General features: G+C 42.5%; 1 protein-coding gene across 3 annotated transcripts in view; it reads left to right on the plus strand.

Annotated features, from left to right (window-relative positions):
* The window catches only part of LOC135550779 (uncharacterized), an 88722-nt gene extending 70143 nt beyond the window's left edge, over positions 1 to 18579 (plus strand). The window contains exons 12-22 of one of the 3 annotated variants that reach the window (XM_064981891.1): positions 460 to 589; positions 1423 to 1568; positions 4132 to 4258; positions 4432 to 4467; positions 4590 to 4699; positions 4914 to 5040; positions 6215 to 6342; positions 6605 to 6728; positions 16931 to 17089; positions 17317 to 17476; positions 17838 to 18579. In XM_064981891.1, coding sequence (XP_064837963.1) covers positions 460 to 589; positions 1423 to 1568; positions 4132 to 4258; positions 4432 to 4467; positions 4590 to 4699; positions 4914 to 5040; positions 6215 to 6342; positions 6605 to 6728; positions 16931 to 17089; positions 17317 to 17476; positions 17838 to 17935 — 1345 coding nt within the window. In that variant the 3' untranslated portion in view covers positions 17936 to 18579. Of the gene's footprint in view, positions 1 to 459; positions 594 to 1422; positions 1569 to 4131; positions 4259 to 4431; positions 4468 to 4589; positions 4700 to 4913; positions 5041 to 6214; positions 6343 to 6604; positions 6729 to 16930; positions 17090 to 17316; positions 17477 to 17837 lie in introns of those variants that run through there. The other 2 variants (XM_064981892.1, XR_010457147.1) reach the window with 2 other exon arrangements.
* Positions 18580 to 19254: the final 675 nt, after the last annotated feature.

Raw genomic sequence — 19254 nt, forward strand, 5'->3', positions numbered from 1 at the left:
TATGGAGCAAATGTAGCTCACCTCCCTGTGCAAACATATGCCAAGTAAAACAGGAAGTGTGTGTGTGTGTGTGTGTGTGTGTGTGTGTGTGTGTGTGTGTGTGTGTGTGTGTGTGTGTGTGTGTGTGTGTGTGTGTGTGTGTGTGTGTGTGTGTGTGTGTGTGTGTGTGTGTGTGTGTGTGTGTGTGTGTGTGCGTGTGTGTACGCATGCTTTGGTGTGGTGTTTGGTTACAGAGAGGGTTGGTACGCATGACATCTGATAACATTTCAATTGTAACACCACAAAAAAAAAGAAAAATCTATCAAACATTCCTTAGCACTAACTCAAGTGGCATATCCACCGCTCAGACACTGTTATCAGCACCAACGTATCATTGACACCCAGGCTCCTATTCAAGCTGTGTTGGTATGAGTAGGAGTATTTAGCTGTGGTTTGACCTGTGACCTCTGTGTTTGACAGATGGGTGGGCTACACTGGAGAGGACTTCACAGGACGGCAGTATTTACTGGAGGAGGGAGAATACAGTGACTGTGCAGATCTGGGTGGAGCCGATCACCCTCTGCTGCTTTCTTTCCGTTTCTTACAGGCAGTAGGTAACGGGATTTTAATAATATGGTTATTTACAATGTATTCAGTATATGTAGCCTATGTGGGTATGTGTACCTGTGCAAATCCTGAAAGCGTACTCTTGATTTGAAAGAATGAGGGAAGTCGATGAAATGTGTTGGTGTGTGTGTGTGTGTGTGTGTGTGCATGGCAGAGTCATTTTGTTTGAAACCAGGTCAAATGTTTTATATTAACCATCGGTATGACCCAGTTGACACCCAGCAGACCTTCATTCCACTCCCTTTCCATCACCTCACCACTGTCTAAGTGTCTATTTTAGCCTCCTGATATCAGTCAGAAGCATTAGCTAGTAGAAATGCTCTAACAGCGAACTCCTGGCTAGGATAGGCTACGCTTCTAATAGGATTAAACAGGTAGAGTTAATTGCTAACTGTCTACCATACCACAGGTTCATTAGCATTCCAGTTTCCTCCACCCCTAGTGCCCTCTGGCTGTTAGCAGCACCACTCTTTTGATCAACTATACACTGTTGTGTAATCACCAGCCACCAGCAGCCATTCTGTAAAGCTCGGATAGTGCTTACGGAATGAACTACCTGAGCTAAATGCAGCAGCTATGTAAATGCAGCTTGGAGAGTTTGTCAGTTTGAGGCTACTTGAACATGAAAGAACAAGAGAAAGGGATTTGGATAAAAGTGGTTTGTACAGTGGTGCTAGTTTCTATACAGTTAACCAGCCAACATTTCTTCATGTAAGCTCTGTTTTTGTACTAGGCTACATTAGTGTAAGAGTTGTTGTAGCTATTTTATAAAGCAGTCTTACTCAGTGAGCTCTTCTGCATGGTTCTCATTGTTAGGACTTCATAGAGCCTTCAGTCTCACTGCAGGAGGAAACTGGGTCTCCTGGAGCCGGGAGAAGGGACATTTTGGATCTGGACGTCCCTGATCTGGAGAAGGATGGAGCCACTGAAAAGACCACCACCTTCTGTGTGACGAGTGGAGTGTGAGTATCAATTAGAGGACCAGGGTTGGGGTCATTTCACAGTTCTGTATGGGGTTTGACTGACAGCCGTTCTGAACTTGAGCACCGCATGCGACAAGAAGTTGCCCCCTACCCTCCCGCTAAATGGGAAACTTTTGTACATTTCTGAGTTATGGAAATGCTGTAAATGAAGAGGACTCAATGTATTTTGAAAGATGAGATGTTGAGGATTATAATAAATACAGCTTGGATGTCATAAAAGGAAGCCCAACACCCGTGAGTCCAAATGTACACTTCACTTTTCCAAATCAGAAAACTGAGTGTACAAAACATCAGGAACGCCTTCCTAATATTGAGTTGCACCCCCTTTTGCCCTCAGCACAGCCTCATTTTGTCGGGGCATGGACTCTACAAAGCTTTGAAAGCATCCACAGGGATGCTGGCCCATGTTGACTCCAATGCTTCTCACTGTTGTGTCAATTTGGCTGGATGTCCTTTAGGTTGTGGACCATTCTTGATACACAAAGGAAACTGTTGAGCGTGAAAAACCCAGCAGCGTTGCTATTCTTGACACACTCAAAATGATGCACCTGGCACCTACTACCATACCCCATTCAATGGCACTTAAATATGTTGTCTTTCCCATTCGTCCACTGAACCAACAAGTAATCTAACTAACAATTCCTAAACTACTGTGTATAAGACAGTAGTTTAGGAATTGTTGGTTAGATTACTTGTTGGTTATTACTGCATTGTCGGAACTAGAAGCACAAGCATTTCGCTACACTCGCATTAACATCTGCTAACCATGTGTATGTGACAAATACAATTTGATTTGATTTGATTTGCACACATACACAATCCATGTCTCAATTGTCTCAAGGCTTAAAAATCGTTCTTTAACCCGTCTCCTCCCCTTCATCTACACTGATTGAAGTGGATTAAACAAGTGACATCAATATAGGATCATAGTAATAGCCTGGATTCATCTGATCGGTCTATTTCATTTTTGTACACTCAGTGTACATTGTCAAAGTTTATGATCACTATGTTTGATGTACAGTTACAAGATGACATGGCTTCATACCCTGGGTTGTTCTGAACTGAATGAGCCTATGTTTGTTGATTGTGTGGAAAATTAGCAGCGGAACATGCACCTGAATGCATTCATGGCTCCTTTCTATGCACACCAAAATTACGATCTATTTCTCTGATTTGCCTTGTGAAACCTAACAGCAGTGTAAGATCGTATTTTATAACTTAGCTAGTCATGTTGGCAATAGAACAAGCATTCAAATGATGCCCACCTGACCCAGATTGAGATTTAAAATGGGACGTTTTGGATTGCGTTAACAGCAATAGTAATTGTGTCATGGCGGGGATGCAGGATTGTGTTCCAAACAAAACAACTATAAGTGTGCTTGTTTTAGTTCCTCAACAGCACAGCTAGGAGAGCTCACAAAAACACCTTATAGCTGAAGACTTCTTTGTCATAAAAGTGCATTGAAGTTTCGTAGGAACTGTGCGCACTTTGGAGAGGTGTGTATTCACTTGGAGACACCATTTAGTCCTCTCACTCAAACCCTTGTATTGTTTTTGTCTTATGTTACACCTTCCCCAAATGTCCCACAAATATTCTTATGATGTTACTGAATGTATACAGCGTGTTTTCAGATTTTGTTATCAACAAATGCTGTGAAAATTACAGTAAATGTAAAATGCACATAAATCAGCAGTGTAATGTTTGCATTTAGTCTTGTCAGGTGAACTGTTGTGTCCTCAACTTTGGTCTAATATTTTTCCCATAATCTCCAAACTGTTCACTTTCAATTGCTACAATGTTTATGCATATACTTTTCATATTTCTTCTGTAAGAAATATAGGCCAATTCCCACGAGTGTACAGGGTTAAATGGAAATCACCACAACTTTGCAGAAGACCAGTCATAATAACATCTTAATAGAGGTGCATCCCAACTATTATTGCAAAGCTACCATTAATTTACCAAAGTTACCAGAAACTTCTGTAATTTTAGTAATTAACAGGTAATCTATGGTAACTTTGGTAATTTTATCTTGAATAACTTGTATTCATTTTTTAAATATTTGTCCATATTGTCCATTAGTTTCTAGTGGATAGACTATATGGTTAAAGATAATGAATTTTAAAAGTATCTAATCAACAAAGGTATTATTTTAAATTAACTCTGCATCTCTTCCAACTATTGACTTTTTTCACCACTGCCACCAGTTTGGCACCAAAACATTTACAACAAAGATATAGTCAAATAAATAAGTGTTTTAAAAAATATATAAAGGATATTTCTTGCTGAAACCCTCATATTAACCCCAATGATATTCATTAAATTGATGGTTTAAGTACCCAAAGAGGCCAATAGATGTCATCTGTTCAAATTCAAAAGAAACTTGAAAGTTACCAACCTCCTGGTAGTTTCCCATAATATACCCTCCCTTTGAAACCCTAAACCCAACAAACTAAAGTTCACCAAATTTCACATGACTTTGTCATTCACTATTCACTGTGCCTCTCTGGTGCTGATGGTCTCTGGGCTGGTCTGTTTCAGATGGGTGGCGTACAGCGAGAAGTGCTTCGGTGGAGAGCAGTGCATACTGGAGAAAGGCAAACATCCTGCCACTCTGCACTGGGGTGGCAACCATGGAGCAGCCAAGTCTATCCGACCCATACGATTGGTGAGCTCCATATCGTAGCCTATTAGAGGAATAGACCATAAGAGTGACAAAAGGCGTGACATGCAGATGAAATCCCTCCTATGTCTCTTCTTTGTAGTTCTATGTGGCTCTCTGAAAATATATACGGTATAGATGTTGGAAAAACACTTTTCAAAACACTTTTATTATTACAGCAGGACCTTTATGGCCTCAGAGAACCAAAGTTCATGGTATGTATATATCATTACACAACATTATTTTCACCTGTCAAAAAGAGACTAGGGAAAGGGGCAATCTGAGAATTGATACCCAGCCGTGAAGTATGTACTAAGTTGTGCTTTTGTGTCTCCAGCTGTGGGCCTACAGCCAGCCCCACTACAGGGGAGTGAGTGAGGGGTACATGGGGGAGGCAGGGCACTGTGGCTCTGCCTCCCCCATGTCCTTCAGAGTCATCAAGGGAAGGTGAGTACTGGAGGACTACTATTTGATCTGTATTGATCCTAGAGGTGGAGTTATGTCCCCTTTTTACTTACAGGTTGCTAATTATGGATTGTCAGTATTCTACTGTAGGCATGCCACAATGTATCTTTAAATGTAGTTGCCACAGGAGGCATTGAACAATGTCTATGATGCTTATTGTCTTACTCACGCTCACTGGTCTTCTTGCCCCGTCCAGCTGGCTGCTTTTCGATGAGGAGGGTTGCTGTGGAAACCAGTACATCCTGGGAGAGGGCCTTTATCCCGACCTCATTTCCTGTGGCTGTGTGGCCACTTCTGTCAAATCACTGAGGCCCATTCCCTATGTGAGTGTACCTGGCATGACCTCAGCCCATTTACTGCTATCTTTAGGTAGCACAACAAGCTAGATGAGACATGTGAGCACACATTCCGTTTTAACAGTATTATATGCCATGGTAAATAGATGGTGATAAATACACTATATATACAAAAGTATGTAAACACTCCTTCAAATTAGTGGATTCTGCTATTTCAGCCACACCTGTTGCTGACAGGTATATAAAATCGAGCACACCGCCATGCAATCTCCATAGACAAACATTGTCAGTAGAATGGCCTTACTGAAGAGCTCAGTGACTTTCAAAGTAGCACCGTCAAAGGATGCCACATTTCCAGGAGAACGCTACCTGCCCAAATACATAGTGCCCACTGTAAAGTTTGGTGGAGGAGAAATAATGGTCTGGGGCTGTTTTTCATGGTTCGAGCTAGGCCCCTTAGTTCCAGTGAAGGGAAATCTTAACGGAACAGCACACAATGACATACATGATTCTGTGCTTCCAACTTTGTGGCAACAGTTGGGGAAGGCTCTTTCCTATTTCAGCATGACAATGCCCCATGCACAAAGCGAGGTCCATACAGAAATGGTTTGTCGAGATCAGTGTGGAAGAACTTGACTGGCCTGCACAGAGCCTTGACCTCAACCCCATCAAACATCTTTGGGAGGAATTGGAAAGCAGACTGCGAGCCAGGCCTACTCACCCAGGATCAGTGCTCGACCCCACTAATGCTCTTGTGGCTTAATGGAAGCAAGTCCCCGCAGCAATGTTCCAACATCTAGTGGAAAGCATTCCCAGAAGACTGGAGGCTGTTCTAGCAGCAAAAAGGGGGGGCAACTCCATATTAATTCCCATGATTTTGAAATGAGATGTACGACAAGCCGGTGTCCATATACTTTTGGTAATGTAGTGTAGAATAATGTAGTTTCCGTTCAGCCACCATTGGAGTGTCACAAATGACAACCTTTTCCCCATAATGTCCTACTTTTATCCTCGTCTTAGTATGACTCCAGCCAAAGGGTGTGGACTGCTTTACAAATATAGGTATAAAGGATGTATTGTGTATTTTGCCTTAATAAAGTTCAATGCAGGCACTTATTGAAAAAGGACAGAACATAAATAAAGTAAATCCAATGGCATTCTCATCTAAGATGGCTCCCTTCCCTTCCTGTTACCTCTGTAGAGTTTCTCCGACCCGTCCATCAGCCTGTTTTCTCTGGGTTCCTATGAGGGCCTCAAGATGGTTGTTGTGACACCCACAGAGCACATGAAGGACTTCTTCACCCAGTCTCTGCAGGTCCACAGTGGACTGTGAGTAGAGAGATAGCCTGTCATCTCTTATGTCACTGAACAGCTAACATTACTGCCAGACACTCTACATAGAGAAGGAACTTAGGTTTCTTTGGCCTTAGACATGTGTCATGTTCAGTAAGAAAACAAGTGAAACAGGGAGGTACGACCTGAACTTGTCCAATAAGAAGGCTAATTTTTGTTTTCCGTTTTAAGATGTTTCTCTGTATTGCGCCCTAATGAATATGGCCCTGTTTCAGCTGAATGTGTGTGTCTTTGGCAGGTGGGTGGTGTATGAATACAGTAACTATAAGGGCTGTCAGATGCTGCTGCAGCCAGGGGAGCTTCCTGTGTGGGGAGAGCACAGTGGCTGGGACACCATTGGCTCCTTACGGCCCCTCAAACAGGTAAAACACACACAAAATTGACAATCACTCTAATCACTCTTAAGTGTCATTTCCCATCTAGCACATTTGGTTCCTTGGAAGTTGTGGGAACGTATGTTTTTCATTTCCCATTGGTTCTGGTAATAAAGCTATATTTTTCCTGACCTGTAAAACTGAAGGTTTTTTAAACGTTCTGAGAACGGAAGTGACAATGTTGCCTGTTCTGGGAACATGCATTTTTATGCTGCAGGGATTTTCTGAGAACATTTTACTGTAGTTCCCTGAAAGTTTTCCTGGGAAGTTTTATTAACATTTTGTGAACAGAAATTCTTGGTTATTTTGAGGTTTTGGAATAACTTCCTTAAAACCTTCAGTGAATTTTTCAATAAGACTTTTAATAACACTGCTAACTTAGTTTGAGTTAACTGTTTTGAATTCCAAATCCAGATAGGACACAAGAAAATGTATTTGCCTAGGCATTAATCATGCAGACAGATGTATTTTTTTACTGTGGCACGGCGTCAGTGAGATTCGAACGCCTTTAATTTTTCCACATTTTATTGTTACAAAGTGGGATTAAAATGGATTTAATTGTGTTTTTTTGTCAATGATCTACACAAAATACCCTAATGTCAAAGTGGAAGAATGATGCTAACATTTGTAAAAAAAAATATATATATAAAAAAAAATATATATATATATATATAAACTCAGCAAAAAAAGAAACGTCCTTTTTTCAGGACCCTGTCTTTCAAAGATAATTCTAAAAATCCAAATAACTTCATAGATCTTCATTGTAAAGGGTTTAAACACTGTTTCCCATGCTTGTTCAATGAACCATAAACAATTAATGAACATGCACCTGTGGAACGGTCATTAAGACACTAACAGCTTACAGACGGTAGGCAATTAAGGTCACAGTTATGAAAACCTAGGACACTAAAGAGACCTTTCTACTGACTCTGAAAAACATCAAAAGAAAGATGCCCAGGGTCCCTGCTCATATGCGTGAACGTGCCTTAGGCATGCTGCAAGGAGGCATGAGGATTGCAGATGTGGCCAGGGAAATAAATTGCAATGTCCGTACTGTGAGTCGCCAAAGACAGTGCTACAGGGAGACAGGACAGACAGCTGATCGTGCTCGCAGTGGCAGACCACGTTTAACAACACCTGCACAGAATCGGTACATCCGAACATCACACCTGCAGGTCAGTTACAGGATGGCAACAACAACTGCCCGAATTACACCAGGAACGCACAATCCCTCCATCAGTGCTCAGACTGTCTGCAATAGGCTGTGCGAGGCTGGACTGAGGGCTTGTAGGTCTGTTGTAAGGCAGGTCCTCACCAGACATCACCGGCAACATCGTCGCCTATGGGCACAAACCCACCGTTGCTGGACCAGACAGGACTGGCAAAAAGTGCTCTTCACTGACGAGTCACGGTTTTGTCTCACCAGGGGTGATGGTCGGATTTGTGTTTATCGTTGAAGGAATGAGCATTACACTGAGGCCTGTACTCTGTACTGGGATCGATTTGGAGGTGGAGGGTCCGTCATGGTCTGGGTCGGAGTGTCACAGCATCATCTGACTGAGCTTGTTGTCACGGCAGGCAATCTCAATGCTATGCAATACAGGGATGACATCCTCCTCCCTCATGTGGTACCCTTCCTGCAGGCTCATCCTGACATGATAATCCCACCAGCCATACTGCTCGTTCTGTGCATGATTTCCTGCAAGACAGGACTGTCAGTGTTCTGCTATGGCCAGTGAAGAGCCGGATCTCAATCCCATTGAACACGTCTGCGACCTGTTGGATCGGAGGGTGAGGGCTAGGGCCATTCCCCCCAGAAATGTCCGGGAACTTGCAGGTGCCTTGATGGAAGAGTGGGGAAACATCTCACACCAAGAACTGGCAAATCTGGTGCAGTCCATGAGGAGGAGATATACTGCAGTACTTAATACAGCTGGTCGCCACACCAGATACTGACTGTTACTTTTTACTTTTACCCCCCCCCCCTTTGTTCAGGGACACATTATTCCATTTCTGTTAGTCACATGTCTATGGAACTTGTTCAGTTTATGTCTCAGTTGTTGAATCTTGTTATGTTGATACAAATATTTACACATGTTAAGTTTGCTGAAAATAAACGCAGTTGACAGTGAGAGGACGTTTCTTTTTTTGCTGATTCCTCATTCAAGGTTTTTCTTTTTTACTATTTATAGTGAAGACATCAAAACTTTGAAATAACACATATGGAATCATGTAGTAACCAAAAATGTGTTCAACAAATCAAAACATATTTTCTCCCTTTGCTGTTTCCTGAAGTCCACAATCATCTCTTTTGTTTTGCTGACATTGAGTGAGAAGCTATTTTCCTGACACCACACTCTGAAGGCCCTCACATCCACCCTGTAGGCTGTCTCGCCTTTGTTGGTAATGAAGCCTACCACTGTTGTGACGTCTGCAAAGTTGATGATTGAGTTGGAGGCGTGCATGGCCACGCAGTCATGGGTGAACAGGGAGCACATGAGGGGACTGAGAACGCACTCTTGCCCCAGTGTTGAGGATCAGCGGAGTGGAGATGTTGTTTCCTACCTTCACCACCTGGGGGTGGCCGTCAGGAAGTCCAGGAGCCAGTTGCACAGGGCAGGGTCAAGACCCAGGGCCTCAAGCTTAATGATGAGTTGAGGGTACTCTGGTGTTGAATGCTGCAAAATCTGTACCCCTATAAATCAGCCGGGCTAGACAATCTGGACCTTCTCTTTCTAAAATTATCAGCCGAAATTATTGCAACCCCTATTACTAGCCTATTCAACCGCTCTTTCGTATCGTCTGAGATCCCCAAAGATTGAAAAGCTGCCGCGGTCATCCCCCTCTTCAGGAGACACTCTAGACCCAAACTGCTACAGACCTATATGTACCCTGCCTTTCTAAGGTCTTCGAAAGCCAAGTTAACAAACAGATCACCGAACATTTAGACTCCCACCGTACCTTCTCCGCTATGCAGTCTGGTTTCCTAGCTGGTCATGGGTGCATCTCAGCCATGCTCAAGGTCCTAAACGATATTATAACTGCCATCAATAAGAGACAATACTGTGCAGCTGTATTCATCGACCTGGCCAAGGCTTTCGACTCTGTCAATCACCACATTCTTATCTGCAGACTCAACAGCCTTGGTTTCTCAAATGACTGCCTCGCCTGGTTCACCAACTACTTCTCAAACAGAGTTCAGTGTGTCAAATCGGAGGGCCTGTTGTCCTGACCTCTGGCAGTCTCTATGGGGGTGCCACAGGGTTCAATTCTCGGGCTGACGCTTTTCTCTGTATACATCAATGATGTCGCTCTTGCTGCTGGTGATTCTCTGATCCATCTCTACGCAGACGACACCATTCTGTATACTTTTGGCCCCTCCTTGGACACTGTGTTAACAACCCTCCAGGCAAGCTTCAATGCCATATAACTCTCCTTCCGTGGCCTCCAACTGCTCTTAAATGCAAGTAAAACTAAATGCATGCTCTTCAACCGATCGCTGCCAACACCTGCCCGCCGGTCCAGCATCACTACTCTGGACGGTTCTGACTTAGAATATGTGGACAACTACAAATGTCTATTTCTCAACAAAGCATCCTTCACTCATGCTGCCAAACATACCCTCGTAAAACTGACTATTCTACCGATCCTTGACTTCGGCGATGTAATTTCCAAAATAGCCTCCTACACTCTACTCAGCAAATTGGATGCAGTCTATCACAGTGCCATCCGTTTTGTCACCAAAGCCCCATATACCACCCACCACTGTGACCTGTATGCTCTCGTCAGCTGGCCCTCATTACATATTCGTCGCCAAACCCACTGGGTCCAGGTCATCTCTAAGTCTTTGCTAGGTGAAGCACCGCCTTATCTCAGCTCACTGGTCACCATAGCAGCACCCACTCGTAGCACGCACTCCAGCAGGTATATTTCACAGGTCACCCCCAAAACCAATTCCTACTTTGGCTGCCTTTCCTTCCAGTTCTCTGCTGCCAATGACTGGAACAAACTGCAAAAATCACTGAAGCTCATATCTCCCTCACTAACTTTAAGCACCAGCTGTCAGAGCAGCTCACAGATCACTGCACCTGTACTTAGCCCATCTGTAAATAGCCCATCTAACTACCTCATCCCCATACTGTTATTTATTTTATTTATTTTGCTCCTTTGCACCCCAGTAACTCTACTTGCACACTTATCTTCTGCTGAGCGTGATCTATCAGTCCAGTGTTTAATTGCTATATTGTAATTATTTTGCCACTATGGCCTATTTATTGCCTCTATGTAGACTTTTTCTATTGTATTATTGACTGTATGTGTGTTTATTACATGTGTAACTCTGTGTTGTTGTATGTGTCGCACTGCTTTGCTTTATCTTGGCCAGGCCGCAGTTGTAAATGAGAACTTGTTCTCAACTAGCCTACCTGGTTTAATAAAGGTGAAATAAAACAAATATTTAAAAAATGCTGAGCTGTAGTCAATGAACAGCATTCTTACATAGGTATTCCTCTTGCCCAGATGGGATAGGGCAGTGTGATGGCAATTGCATCGTCTGTGGACCTATTTGGGCGGTAAGCAAATTGAAGTGGGTCTAGCGTGACAGGTAGGGTGGAGGCGATATAATTCTTGACACGTCTCTCAAAGCACTTCATGATGAGAGAAGTGAGTGCTATGGGGCGTAGTCATTTAGTTCAGTTACCTTGGCTTTCTTGGGAACAGGAACAGTGGTGGCCATCTTGAAGCATGTGGTGACAGCAGACTGGTATAGGGATTGATTGAATATGTCCGTAAACACACCAACCAGCTGGTCTGCCCATGCTCTGAAGACGCGGCTGGGGATGCCGTCTGGGCCGGCAGCCTTGTGAGGGTTAACAAGTTTACGTGTTTTACTCACGTCGGCCATGGAGAAGAAGAGCCCACAGTCTTTGGTAGCCGGTCGCGTTGGTGGCACTGTATTGTCCCTAAAGCTCGCAAAGGAGTTGTTTAATTTGTCTGGAAGCAAGACTTTGATGTCTGCGATGGAGTTGGTTTTCTTTTTGAAATCCGTGATTGCCTGTAGACCCTGCCACATAAGTCTCGTGTTTGAGCCGTTGAATTGCGACTCCACATTCTCTATACTGACACTTTGCTTATTTGATTGCCTTATGGAGGGAATATCTAGACTGTTTGTATTCGGCCATATTCACAGTTGCCTTGCCATGATTAAATGCAGCGGTATGTGCTTTCATCACAACGCTTGATGGTTTTTGCGACTGCACTTGAAGAAACTTTCAAAGCTCTTGAAATTTTCCGTATTGACTGACCTTCAAGTCTTAAAGTAATGATGGACTGACATTTCTCTTTGCTTATTTGAGCTTGGTACATAATATGGACTTGGTCTTTTACCAAATAGGGCTATCTTCTTTTTACCCCCCTACAAATTGTATTTTAAGAAGGCACACCCGTTAATTGAAATGCATTCCAGGTGACTACCTCATGAAGCTGGTTGAGAGAATGCCAAGAATGTGCAACGCTGTCATCAAGGCAAATGGTGGCTATTTGAAGAATCTCAAATATAAAATATATTTTGAGTTGTTTAACACTTTTATTTGGTTACTACATGATTCCATATGTGTTATTTCATAGTTTTGATGTCTTCACTATTATTCTACAATGTAGAAAATACTCAAAATAAAGAAAAACCCTTGAATGAGTAGGTGTGCTAATCTTTTGACCGGTAGTGTATATTCAGTATATATTTGTGATGTGCTATACATAAGATCAATTGCATGTGCTCTATTGCTCTGATTTTGCTCTCAATTGATAATATTGGAAGAAAAAGTACAACAAATTACAGATCTATGAGGCCCTCTGAATGATTGGCTCAACCTAAAGTGGCCCCCTTACAAAAATAGTGAGTAACACTGCCCTAGATCTATATGTTCACATTCCATTGGGGTTTGTGCATGTGGGAGGTGGTGGTGCAGTGTTTCCCAACTCCAGTCCTCGAGTACCTCCAACAGTACACATTCTGTTTGTAGTCCGGGACAAACACACCTGATTCAACTTGTCAACTAATCATCAAACCCTTGGTGAGTTGAATCAGGTGAACTTGTCCAGGGGTACAAAAAAAAAATAATAATAACTTTATTTGTATAGTGCTATTCAATACAATTAAGAAAGTACTTCACATCATAAAATAATAAAGTACTAACAGAAAAACAATGACAGGAGGAAGGAGAATGAAAAAAGATAACTAATTAAAATCATACATTGAAATCATCTTTATAAAGCTGTATCTTCTGCAGGAATTTAAAAAGAGGCACTGAATCTGCAAGCCTGATCTCCTCTGGCAGACCATTCCAAAGTCTAGGGACCGAATGGTAAATGCACGGTCTCCTTTAGTTTTCAACCTAGGCTTCATTTTCAACCTCGGCCACGTGTTCCATTTTAAAATTGATGTAGTTCTGTCCTTGAGCTGTTCTTGTCTGCTAATGTTCTGTATTACGTCATATTTCATGTTTTGTGTGGACCCCAGGAAGAGTAGCTACTGCTTTCACAGCAACTAATGGGGATCCTAATAAAATACCTTGACTTAGGAATGGTCAACAGTGCCCTGCCAGAGGATCTCAGGTTATGTTCTGGTCAAAGAAGACACCAAGGTTTAGGTCAGGGTCAAAGAAGACACCAAGGTTTAGGTCAGGGTTAAAGAAGACACCAAGGTTTAGGTCAGGGTTAAAGAAGACACCAAGGTTTAGTTCATGGTTAAAGAAGACACCAAGATTTAGGTCAGGGTCAAAGAAGACACCAAGGTTTAGGTCGGGGTTAAAGAAGACACCAAGGTTTATGTCAGGGTCAAAGAAGACACCAAGGTTTAGGTTAGGGTTAAAGAAGACACCAAGGTTTAGGTCAAGGGTCAAAGAAGACACCATGGTTTCTGGCCGTAAGCTTTACATTGGTGGACAAATGACCAAGGTTATTTACAATATTGATTCTAGCAAGTTGGGGGCCAAATAAAACAACCTCAGATTTGTGTGTGTTTTTGTACTGTTGGGGGTACTTGAGGACTAGAGTTGGGAAACACTGTTGTAGTGTAACTGTGTTAGTGGGTTGTGTGACTGGCACAGTATTATTATTGAAGCTGTGTGTGTGCATGCATGCATCTATGTGGTGTAACATGGATGGCTGTGCTATATTACTGATGATGTAGCACTACAGTATGTAGAGTTCTAGACTGGACTGTCTCTCTTGTGTTACATGGTGGTTTTCACATTAGAGGAACTACCTTAGAGGAACTACCAGTAGGATAGCACCTGTTATTATTACTTTGTTGCAAAAGTAAGTACACTGAACAAAAAATATAAACGCAACGTGTAAGTGTTGGTCCCATTTTTCATGAAGTGAAATAAAAGATAAAAGATCCCAGAAATGTTCCATGCGGACAAATAGCTTGGACAAAAAGCTTATTTCTATCAAATGTTGTGCACAAATTTGTTCACATCCCTGTTAGTGAGCATTTCACCTTTGCCAAGATAATCCATCCACCTGACAGCTGTGGCATATCAAGAAGCAGATTCAACAGCATGATCATTCCACAGGTGCACCTTGTGCTGGGGTCAATAAAAGACCAGTTTTGTCACACAACACAATGCCACGTGCAGTAGGCATGCTGAATGCCGGAATGTCCACCAGACGTGTTGCCAAAATTGAATGTTAATTTCTCTACCATAAGCTGCCTCCAATGTTGTTTTCGAGAATTTGGCATTACGTCCTCACCTCTCCGGCCTCACAACCGCAGACCACGTGTAACCATGCCAGCTCAGGACCCCACATCTAGCTTCACCTGCGGGATCATTTGAGACCAGCCACCCTGACAGCTGATGAGTCTGTGGGTTTGCACAACTGAAGAATTTCTGCACAAACTATTTAGAAACCGTCTCAGGGAAGAGCATCTGCATGCTCATTGTCCTTACCAGGGTCTTGACCTGACTGCAGTTCGGCGTCGCAACCGACATCAGTTCGCAAATGTTCACCTTCGATGGCCACTGGCATGCTGGAGAAGTGTGCTCTTCACAGATTAATCCCTGTTTCAACTGTACCGGGCAGATGGCAGACACCGTGTATGGCGTCGTGTGGGTGAGCGGTTTGCTAATATCAACGTTGTGAACAGAGTGCCACATGGTGGCGGAGGGGTTATGGTATGAGCAGGCATAAGATACGGACAACAAACATAATTGCATTTTATCAATGGCAATTTGAATGCACAGAAATATCGTCCAGATACAGTGCCTTGCCGAAAGTATTCGGCCCCCTTGAACTTTGCGACCTTTTGCCACATTTCAGGCTTCAAACATAAAGATATAAAACTGTATTTTTTTGTGAAGAATCAACAACAAGTGGGACACAATCATGAAGTGGAACGACATTTATTGGATATTTCAAACTTTTTTAACAAATCAAAAACTGAAAAATTGGGCGTGCAACATTATTCAGCCCCTTTACTTTCAGTGCAGCAAACTCTCTCCAGAAGTTCAGTGAGGATCTCTGAATGATCCAATGTTGACCTAAATCACTAATGATGATAAATACAATCCACCTGTGTGTAATCAAGTCTCCGTATAAATGCACCTGCACTGTGATAGTCTCAGAGGTCCGTTAAAAGCGCAGAGAGTATCATGAAGAACAAGGAACACACCAGGCAGGTCCGAGATACTGTTGTGAAGAAGTTTAAAGCCGGATTTGGATACAAAAAGATTTCCCAAGCTTTAAACATCCCAAGGAGCACTGTGCAAGCGATAATATTGAAATGGAAGGAGTATCAGACCACTGCAAATCTACCAAGACCTGGCCGTCCCTCTAAACTTTCAGCTCATACAAGGAGAAGACTGATCAGAGATGCAGCCAAGAGGCCCATGATCACTCTGGATGAACTGCAGAGATCTACAGCTGAGGTGGGAGACTCTGTCCATAGGACAACAATCAGTCGTATATTGCAAAAATCTGGCCTTTATGGAAGTGGCAAGAAGAAAGCCATTTCTTAAAGATATCCATAAAAAGTGTAGTTTAAAGTTTGCCACAAGCCACCTACACCAAACATGTGGAAGAAGGTGCTCTGGACAGATGAAACCAAAATTGAACTTTTTGGCAACAATGCAAAACGTTATGTTTGGTGTAAAAGCAACACAGCTCATCACCCTGACCACACCATACCCATTGTCAAACATGGTGGTGGCAGCATCATGGTTTGGGCCTGCTTTTCATCAGCAGGGACAGGGAAGATGGTTAAAATTGATGGGAATATGGATGGAGCCAAATACAGGACCATTCTGGAAGAAAACCTGATGGAGTCTGCAAAAGACCTGAGACTGGGACGGAGATTTGTCTTCCAACAAGACAATGGTCCAAAATATAAAGCAAAATCTACAATGGAATGGTTCAAAAATAAACATATCCAGGTGTTAGAATGGCCAAGTCAAAGTCCAGACCTGAATCCAATCGAGAATCTGTGGAAAGAACTGAAAACTGCTGTTCACAAATGCTCTCCATCCAACCTCACTGAGCTCGAGCTGTTTTGCAATGAGGAATGGGAAAAAATGTCAGTCTCTCGATGTGCAAAACTGATAGAGACATACCCCAAGCGACTTACAGCTGTAATCGCAGCAAAAGGTGGCGCTACAAAGTATTAACTTAAGGGGGCTGAATAATTTTGCACGCCCTATTTTTCGGTTTTTGATTTGTTAAAAAAGTTTGAAATATCCAATAAATGTCGTTCCACTTCATGATTGTGTCCCACTTGTTGTTGATTCTTCACAAAAAAATAGTTTTATATCTTTATGTTTGAAGCCTGAAATGTGGCAAAAGGTCGCAAAGTTCAAGGGGGCCGAATACTTTCGCAAGGCACTGTACATATCTGTATTCCCAGTCATGTGAAATCCATAGATTAGGGCCTAATTAATTTTTCAAATGACTGATTTCCTTATACAAACGTTTATATTTTTGTTCAGTGTAGTTTGAGTACAATACAAATGGCGAAACCTACACAACCAATGCTAGGTAACCACTTCAGTTATTTTAAATTATAAGTTAGTTTTTCCCTTTTGTGAACAATGTAGTTTCCCTGCAGCATTGCCTAGGGTTTATATAAAATACTGTGAAAGTTGTTGATCCTCATTCAGTCTGTACGGTGTGCTTTTTGTGTGGTCTCCCTCCAGCCCAGGCTGTATGTACAGGTGAAGAGCCGTGCTCTGGGCTCACTGCTGACCTCTGAGAGTGTCAAGGACGACTCCTCCCCAGCCGGAGTGATCCTGTCCCCGGCCTGCTCTCTGGACACCCAGCGCTGGCTCTTCACTGGAGGGCTGCTCCGCTGCAAGGTGTGTGTGTGCCTGTGCGTGCATTAGGGGAGAGAAAAAGAGAGTCTCAACATTTAAGCAAAACTAGAATGGGAATATTCTGGGAAATATGCAATCCTCTTCCCTATGTTATGCTATGGTAGGTATCTGTGCATGTGTGTGTGTGTACTGTAGAATGTGTGTGTGTGTGTGTGTGTGTAATATGCAGTATCTGTGTGTAATATTGACACGGTGTGTGTTGCCTATAGGCCAGTAAGGCGTGTCTTTCAGTGATCGGGGGGAAGGCAACAGTTGGGGCCAGAGTGGCCCTGTGGGCGGAGCATGGACGCACACACCAGAGATGGAGCCTGAACCACAACGGAACCATCTCTTCCCATCTCAACCACAAACTAGTACTGGACTTCAGAGGTGAGACCTTAGAGATCCAATATAATGTATGGTCTTTGATAAACACAGAGGAGCCTACTGTAATAGTGGAGAGCAGGTTTCTGTTGTGTACTGCTGCTGAACTTAACTACCGTATGCTATACTTAGTGGAGGATCTATTTTGAGATCATAACAACCATATTCACAGAGCCATCTCAGAAAAGAGCTAGAAATTGTATTGGTATATAATTGGTTATTCCCAGAACCATGAAATGCTGTATTTCCAGTTATACAAATACATTAGGGGAAAAAAGCATGGTTGTAACCTATTAACAGTTGTCTCCAAGACACAGTAGAAAAAAGATTGTTGCCTAAAAGGAACCATTTGTGAAATGTCTTTCAGGTGGAACGGGTTTCAAGAGGGACCACCTGGTCGTCAATGAATTTGCCACTGATCAGGCCACACAGTTCTGGGACATAGAAGAATATTTCAAAGACTAAAAAGTCTGGCCAAAGTGTCCCAGCACAGTATGGGAGATGTAGTGTTTGTTTCCATCCTGGCAGAGCACTTATCCCAGCCATCTGGCCCGCGTGTCGATGACGACAGAGCAAGAAGCATCGTGTTCATTTCCTGTCTTTTTCTGTTTGATCTCAGGACCCAGAAACCATTGCAGCAGTGCTGATACGGAGTAGCGATTCAGAATCCAATTGGCTTTATCTACTTGAACATGTCAGTGTGGCACTTAATTTGTAGACAGTTGAGAACTCAGAGGAAGAATTAAATGTCAAATTAGAGGAAAGTTAATTTTTTTGCTGATGTCAAGAAATTTTGCTATAAGCTACCCCCGTCCTTAAAACATCATGTCATGTCACCACTAACTGCCGCTAGCCCAAGGTTAGTCACTGGCCCGCTACATATGTGTTCAGTGGGAGTGTTTTAAATGAGCATCTGGTTATTTCACTAAAGTAAACACAGAACCTTAATATATATGTATGATATTCAGGAATAGCTGTATTCAAATACTAAAATGGATGTCCATACAGATAAGATGACAGTGTACAGTTCAGGCAAGCTGATGGTATATTAATAAAGATGTTTCTTTTTAAATCTGTGATTAATATTAAAGGTCAATGTCATATCTGTTCACTTGCTGTGGGTTGTTATTCAAAAGGTTCTGAGAAATTGAGCTGATTGGGAGAAAAGGATTGACAGGTACAGCATTCAGTACATTTTCAGAGGACACACTACAAAGTAATGCAAGATTAAGATCATTTAATGGCTTTAATTCTTCATGCATTACTTTGGAATTCATCTTCTGAAAATATAATGCACTCTGTACCTGTCAATGATCAAAATGTCCATAGTTCAGTTCATGGTGCACACGCATAGGCTTTATGTTTCTGATGGAGATTCATCATTTGCCAGTGTGAGTCAGTAGTCAGGCGGTTTTCCCATAGGCCTGGATGACTACAGTAACAATACAGTACAGACATTTGGCTAGGCTGATCTTACTGTGCAACTCATTGTCCTCGTCACATGGGAAACAATAGCAGGTCCTGTCCTGGAAGAATACTGTATCACAGACCAACCATGTGCCATCTAACTTAAGTGTGTTTATTTAATCAATTGTGTACAGCCAGGCACATGTATCATAATCAATTGAGAAGTGCCACCAGTTGATGAAATATGACATGATTAGATCTAGGGCTCTATTAAATCTGTATCGCTGAAGCATTAGAAATGTAACGGTAATTTCCGATTGAGCCGACATATGCAGTCTCCACTAACGCTGGGAACATTACCTTTAAAATGTAACACT

The sequence above is a fragment of the Oncorhynchus masou genome, chromosome 12 (genome assembly GCF_036934945.1).
Source record: "Oncorhynchus masou masou isolate Uvic2021 chromosome 12, UVic_Omas_1.1, whole genome shotgun sequence".
In the NCBI taxonomy this organism is placed as follows: Eukaryota; Metazoa; Chordata; class Actinopteri; order Salmoniformes; family Salmonidae; genus Oncorhynchus; species Oncorhynchus masou.